Below are 7,118 nucleotides of genomic sequence, written 5' to 3'. Positions count from 1 at the left end.
TTAATTCAACAAAGTTTCTTTTTCACATGTATCCTTTAGACGAAATATATGAAAAGGAAACACAATTTTACAGTCTTTAGACTTGACTTGGTTTTTCCTCCAGCTCACTAGTAGCTGCTTGTTTTCGTCTTTATCTAAACCTGTCATGTGGAAATTCAATCCACTCGTCGCAAAAATATATTCTTCACGTGCGTAGGATCTCAAAATTAAATAGTGACTGCGATATTTCACACGTCAAATGGAAAAATGGCACAGCTGCTGGTGTATTAGTTTTTGTGGCATAACACACTACTTAAACATTGACTATTTGTCGAACGTGAAGTAGATATTGACCAAGAAGGAGAAGAGCATTGCTAATATTGCGATCTTGAGACAAACACTGTTCAGTAAATTCATTAGAACTCTGTTGGCTGTCAGTAAAGCCTCCTCTTATCCATTTTAACAACCCAAAGCGAGAATATTTGAGGTAGGACGTGGAAATATTAATGTGTGCAGCTGCACTACTTGAATCCCAAGAGAGGTAATTTAAAGCAGAGAATGGGGTTCCCACGTCTGTGGGTGTTCCATTTAAGTCAAGTCATAGATGCAGTTGGACTTAAGTACGACTGCGCCCACGTTGCCACATCGGTCAAATTTGAAATAAATTAGTAAAGCTGGCCTAAAAACGAGTCGCTGTCGTAAACAAAGATAGCATTGCCTTTTTAAAGAAATGCGTTTGGACAATAGCTGCCAAAAGAAGCACATAGCACTTTATCTCAGGGTAGATTTGTCGTGGAAAGGGGGTACATCTCTTAAGTATAGAGGATGAGAAATTACGTGTTTTACTTACGAAACTCGTTTTAAGTATCTTAACACTTCTTGCAAATTATGCCATTTAGTCCTTGTTGGATATTTTCTTGGGAGCTTAAGTTTGATTGCGCGGAACCCTTAACGACTCCCTCGCATAAATAAATTTCATCGCAGGTGCAAGACACGATAAAAGAAAAATATAAATACAAAACTCCTTTTAAGTATCTTCTCACGTCGTGCAATAGATGTCTTTAATTGATCCTCATAGGATATTTACTTGAGAGCTTAACGGTTTGATTTTGAAGATGTGATTGAGAGGAAATCTTAACGGCTCCCCCGTATTGATAAATTTTACAGCAGGTGCAAGACATGATGAAAGAAAAATAGAAATACCAAACTTATTTTAAGTATCTCATCACTTCGTGCAAATGATGTCTTTTGTCCTTGTTGGACACATACTCGGAGCTTAAGTTTGATTTTAAATATGTGATTGCCAGGAACCCTAAACGACTCCCCCGTAAAAATAAATCTCATCGCAGGTGCAAGACATGATAAAAGAAAAATATAAATACGAAACGCATTTTAAGTCTCTCCCCACTTCGTGCAAATGACGTCTTTAATCTTCTTTGGATATTTACTTGGAGCTTAGGTTTGATTTTGAAGATATGATTGCGAGGAAACCTCATCGGCTTCCCCGTATTAATAAATTTTATCGCAGGTGCGAGACATGAAAAAAGGAAAAATGTAAATACTTCGCCAATGATATTTACCCTGATAAGTAATTCACTTCTTTATTGCTGTTTTTGTGGTTATATAAGTAAAATGTATTGCTGTAACCAACCATTCTGTCTTGCTTTGTCAGTGGTAACACAGCAAACATGGTTTTCAAGGAGATTTTCGTCATTGTCGCTTTGGTTCATGTAGTTGGTGCTGTTAAAGTGAAAAGCTGTGGTAAGTATCTGCAGCCTACATTTGATTAATTTTAAATTAACAAAACCTAATCAAAGTTGAAATTTCTTCGTCATTTACTCTCTTGCCGATCGGAAAAGAATTGTTTCCCATATCCTGGAAAGACAATGTTGTTCATTGTGGTTTTGTAGGTAAAACAGAATTTTGGGAGAAGGACCTTTCTTTTTACTGGCGCAGAAATGTTTAATAAACTTCCTTTAAACATTGTGAAGAGTGAAAACATTCAAACGTTCTGTCGCCGAGCAAAACATTTCCTTTTACCGTAATTTTGATATTTTATTTACTATGTTACGTTTTGATTGTGTTTTTAGCTTTGTATTTTTAGGCTGTTGATGTAGTTGTGAAATCTTAGTCATTGTATATATATATATATCTATTCTAGAAATTTGATGTAAATTATTTTCAATACAGGGCCCCAATGGATACCAGCCTTAGAGCTGAATGGGCTACCCTGTGTAAATAAAGTTTGTCTTTGTCTTTGTCTTTGTAAATGCAAGTTTAATCGTTTGTCTTTCGATGTAAATAATGAGTCAGGCTAGTGAACCTTGTATTAGTAATATAGTAATATAGTTATATAGTAACATAGTTTATATCTGACTACTTGCAGCCCAGAGGCTGAGTTACGAGTGCAGTGTAAGGTTGAGAACAGACGTCAGCATATCATATTGCTCGCAACGTTTCGATTACGATATACTGCTCGTCTTCGTCGACGACGAGGTCCAAAGTACACGTGTCGCTATTAATAACACCCTAGAAAATGGTTGGCAAAATTTGTGATTTTTCTACTGAGTAGAATCCGATAGCAATTTTCATTTCCAAATTTATACCGAACACCGATAGTCACAGAAAGATGATTTCATAAAAACATTGCGCCGTTTCACCTGCACCATACAGCCCGATTGGATATTCCACCCGCCTTTGAACCTGTCCCACGTTCTTTAAGGTTCAAAGTATTTTTTAATAAATGTCCCTGTTGTATTAATCCACATCATTTGACATTTAAGGACTAGACATAATGCTGTGGTGATAGCGCTCGTCCCCCACCACTGTAACGTGGGTTCGAGATGTGGGTTAAGTTTGTGTTTGGCTCTCGTCCTTGCTCCGAAGGTCTTTTTCTGGGTCCTCTGCTTTTCCTCCCTCCACGAAAAACAACATCTCGAATTCCATTTCGACCTGGAAACGGTAAACAAGAAGAGCCTTCTAGGGGAATGTCCATTGCTAAATTCTCATTCACATATTTAGTTCCCATTCCCATTCCCTTTACCTCAAACAATTTGCTTCTACTGTACCACTCAGGAGGTCCGGTGCGGATTCTGAAAGGGGATGTTAAGTTGATCAACAACCAACAGAAGGTTATGGTCCGTGGAACGGTAGAAATTGACAGGAAATTAGGGAATTTACCATTCAGATACGAAGTAACAATAAAGAAGAACGGCAAGAACCTTGGTTGCTCCATTAGTGCTTGGTAGGTAGAATAAAGAAAGCTCCTGATTCCATTCATTTTCTCTGACTGAAGATTCCACCAGCTTTGACGCTAATGGCTCCATAACAAGATTTCACCTTTAACGTGGTTCTCAGAGGGTTAACCGTTAGTAGTAAATAAAGTTATGTGTTGTCCTTCTACAACAGGTCGTTTTGTGTCATTTTTGGTTAACCGTTAGTCGTAACCGTAGCCATAACCCTATTGAGACCCACATTTAACTACTTTGCAATTCTTTTACAAGTACTGTACATTTCTACAACCTTGTCGACTCACCATCGATTGTAGTAATCATTGATACTTATCGATGAAAGTGTGGGACGTGAAATGCGCGACGAGCAGTATCTATAAAGAGCATATGCAGTTATTCTCCCTTGGAACAAAGTCAAAGTGCTCTCTGAGTTCTATCCGGGAATTCATTGACTTGATTCTTAATCAAATGATATAATACAACTGTTAACTGATGAGGGAGACGCAGAGACCTAATGGGCAACCTTGCGATGGATTAGCTTCCCATCCAAGGGATGGAGAACTAATTGTAATCACTTCTCGTTTCTTGCAACATGGAAACCGAATAAGGTTTCAGACTTTACTTTTATTACCTCAACTAATGACTGACTTTGACTTTGCACTAATTTTCTTTGTATTGTTTTTGTCTGAAGTAATGGAAGGTTGACATGCTCCGTCATTAAGAAGAACTTGAACAAGAATGGAATAATATGCACATCCAAAAGTTTGAACCGAGGATCAGCAACGATTAAAAGCAGCCCGAACCGTAGTGTGCCTGGGTTGCAAACTATGCTGGGCAGATTAGGAAAGGTTCGGAAGTTAACCTCTTACTCTTTTTTCCTCGATTTAGGCAATGCTGCAATGACTTTTTGCGTTTTTGCGCAATTGCAGACTGGGAGAACTCGAGACTGTTAAGCAACTCCCAATTCTCGAGTGTTAAGACGAGGCTTGGTAAACACGGAAAAATCTTCTGCAGCTGTTATAAAATACTATGTTATTTGATTGGTTTTGTTTTAAGTGATTGTTCAAAACAGGCAGAGGTCACTGATTACAAAATAGCCGTTGGGACTCAGTAAAGAGTGACCATGACCGTTTAATAAAAGTGAAAATTGTGGTCAACTAAGGGGGAAAACTCGGCAATTCGACAACTGACCACTTATACACATGACTGCAAAATACGGGACCGCTTGATACGGGTTCTGCTCCAAATGTACAAAGATTATTTTTTAAATGCTGCTATTTCTTTTTGATTTTCCAGGGAAAGTACACGATTACAGCAAAACTGCGTGCACTTAAAGGAAATAAAGTGTATGGATGCGTCGAATTGACAACGAATAAAAGGGGCTAGAAGTAAAAATGCTTCTTGGGATGAAAGAAGTGACTGAAATAAAGTTAATGTTAAGGGGATTTTGTATCCTATTACTTGATTTACTAAAATGAAAAAAACCCGGAACCTCGAACCTCGAACCTAATATCTCCATGATTACCCCCCACCCCCTCCCCCCTCTCATAGGAAGTTAACTGACAGTCAGTTTTCTAGAATCTTCCCCTGATAATCTGTTTATGACGACTGGCTGATTTATAACCTTTTATCAGTCCTTAAAACAGTTTTAAACTGGTAACATCGCTCTTGAATTTAATGCCGAAAGCAACAGAACAACAACAAAAGAATCAGTCTCCAAAGAATTATCCCCTCCAGGCGGTAAGTCGTAATTGGAAGAACATCGTCTTTCAGCAGTGTCCCATCACTCTGATTATGTAATGAAAGGCATCACCAATAGCAAGGTCGTCTAGCGAAAGGGGCGTTGCGGGTATTTCGGAGAAAAATGCAAAAGGTTATTCAACGAGAAAAGACCATACGCAACGAATGCAGTTAACTCGCCGCGCGATCGACCTCCTTGGTGCAGTAAGAAGTGTTCGTGAAGTTTCGCTTATTTCTTTTTGTTTTTTTACGACGCATGATAGCACAGGCATGATATCACACGCTCTAATTATTTTCCATCTATTTTGCTCTTCAGAAAAAATCTCTGGGATCTTGGTAATGCAAGGATTTGATAAACTTCTTTGCATGATCGCTTCTCGTAAACAGAAAGCGAAGCAATCTGACCTCGAAAATATCTGTGGTCGCTTAAATAAGTCGAGCAACAGTAGCTTTACCATAGAGTTTTGGAAACTAGACTTGAATGAGAAAATAAAACGGTTATTAATAGAGTGATCGCAGTAAGGAAATGGTCGCTCAAGGTAAAAGGAAAAACATCATGCAATCACCTTTTAATTTTCGATTGTGTACAAGTGAGATAAATCTTGCAGAGAATATTTGGACATTCGAGAACCTCCACTCCTAATAAAGTCTCCGTGAACCATTTCATCAAATATTTTTGTCCGCTATTTTTATCTGAAATTCCTGTTGAAAAATTAGACAAATTCTAATCGATGAATGTAAGATTTGGTATCTTCTTCTCGAAAAGAAAACAGAGGAAAAAAGATAAAAAAAAAAACCCAAAAGGATGGTAGACTCATAGGATCTGCTATTACGGTACTCACATTATAATGTACCGCCAACAGCCGACAGGTTGCGTATGCCTTGCGTCAATTCATCGACCACGTCGTTTTCCGGTGCTTCTGTTTTAGGAGGCTTAATTGTTCCATGTTTGCTTTCAATCTCGTCAATTGCTTTTTGTCTTTGGTCAGTAAACTGAGCCAGAAAAGCAACGAAACTTTCTTTTCAAAATATGTCTTTGAAATCACATTTACTTGCTTTCATCAGGTCTATGAGATTTGTAATTATTTCATCGATTTGGATTGCTTCCCACTCTTCTTTCTAGGAGTTGAGTTCTTCGTATTTTTTACTCGTCGTCTCGCTATTTCAAATAGCAAAAGAACATAAACTTCTGAACTTACGAATGGGTGATCAGGTATCTTTGAATTATCCTTGAACAGTATCTCGAGGTCTTTAGCAAAAGAAGAGGTATCGGTTTTATTCAAAGCAGCAGCAGAGAAATATGAGACCATTGCCGAGTTGATCTTCCGTACTTCGTGGATCTAGTTTGAATAAATTGCGAAATTGTAATGCTTGGCCGACCCTAGAAATTCCCAAATAATACAGATATTTTCCTTTTTTATAACTAACTTTGTTGACAATATCTGTGAGTAACTAGACAACCTGATCTCGATTGAAGCCCGAACTATCATAAACAATTTCAGGTTTAGGATAAGTATTCGCCATTTCGAAATAACTTCTGTTCTGTATTTATACACCTACACGTCTTCGATCACCTTTCATGGCATCAGATTGAAGACAATAAGATAAGGTATGACAAGGAAGAACCCATCACTGCATCAGGTACAAAAACAAAACACCGCAGCTTTTCCTAGCCTTACCTTCTTGCCTGAAATCATCGAAGACAAACGCTTCATGTTTTCTGGAAAAGATCAAGATTATGCCTGTTTAGACATAGCAAAATTTCATTGCTCTTATATTCAAAAAGGTCACGTTGAGTAACTTCAAAGAGGTTGTTTTTTTTCCCCTTCCCGCAAGGCATCGCTGATTCTGAGGACGCTTTCCTCCGAAAGAGATTGTCACACCATCTCCCGGAATGTAACCCAAAAAGGCTACTCAACTCTAAACAAATTAAAATATAATTATACGTCGTCTCTACTCTATCGATACGTCTTAAAGTATTTTCCGATATATCAGGTATTTGTTTTGGCGCGTTCAGGGTGGCCTGTGATGTGTTTCGGCGATTACACACAAGCATCCGTACCTATCTGAATAAGGAAGACATATTTAAAATTATTTCCAGCAAGCATGCACGCTCTTTATTTCGTAATACGCAAGTAAAAAAAAAGGTTCGCTTTTAAAACAAACCCG

At 38.1% G+C, this 7,118-nt stretch overlaps 1 protein-coding gene across 2 annotated transcripts; it reads left to right on the top strand.

Annotated features, from left to right (window-relative positions):
• The first annotated feature begins 1,416 nt into the window (after positions 1-1,416).
• Positions 1,417-4,654, top strand: LOC111337320 (uncharacterized). Of its 2 annotated transcripts, none has more exons than XM_088759163.1 (5): positions 1,417-1,533; positions 1,652-1,740; positions 3,055-3,223; positions 3,901-4,057; positions 4,506-4,654. In XM_088759163.1, the coding sequence occupies exons 1-5, from the start codon at positions 1,517-1,519 to the stop codon at positions 4,593-4,595; spliced, it is 522 nt and encodes a 173-aa protein (XP_088615289.1). In that variant the 5' UTR covers positions 1,417-1,516; the 3' UTR covers positions 4,596-4,654. The 2 variants fall into 2 exon arrangements, with proteins under 2 accessions (XP_088615289.1, XP_022799335.2); XM_022943600.2 differs by having other exon boundaries at positions 1,440-1,507.
• Positions 4,655-7,118: the final 2,464 nt, after the last annotated feature.

The sequence above is a fragment of the Stylophora pistillata genome, chromosome 4 (assembly GCF_964205215.1).
Source record: "Stylophora pistillata chromosome 4, jaStyPist1.2, whole genome shotgun sequence".
In the NCBI taxonomy this organism is placed as follows: Eukaryota; Metazoa; Cnidaria; class Anthozoa; order Scleractinia; family Pocilloporidae; genus Stylophora; species Stylophora pistillata.
This window is presented reverse-complemented; position numbering and strand designations above follow the sequence as displayed.

Bases quoted from the DNA above. Each gene is read 5' to 3' on its own strand.
- LOC111337320 (XM_022943600.2), top strand. From the start codon at position 1,455: ATGATTGCGAGGAAACCTCATCGGCTTCCCCGTATTAATAAATTTTAT. The intron at 1,741-3,054 runs GTAAGTATCTGC...TGTACCACTCAG, and splicing joins TGTTAAAGTGAAAAGCTGTG to GAGGTCCGGTGCGGATTCTG. The intron at 3,224-3,900 runs GTAGGTAGAATA...TTTTGTCTGAAG, and splicing joins GGTTGCTCCATTAGTGCTTG to TAATGGAAGGTTGACATGCT.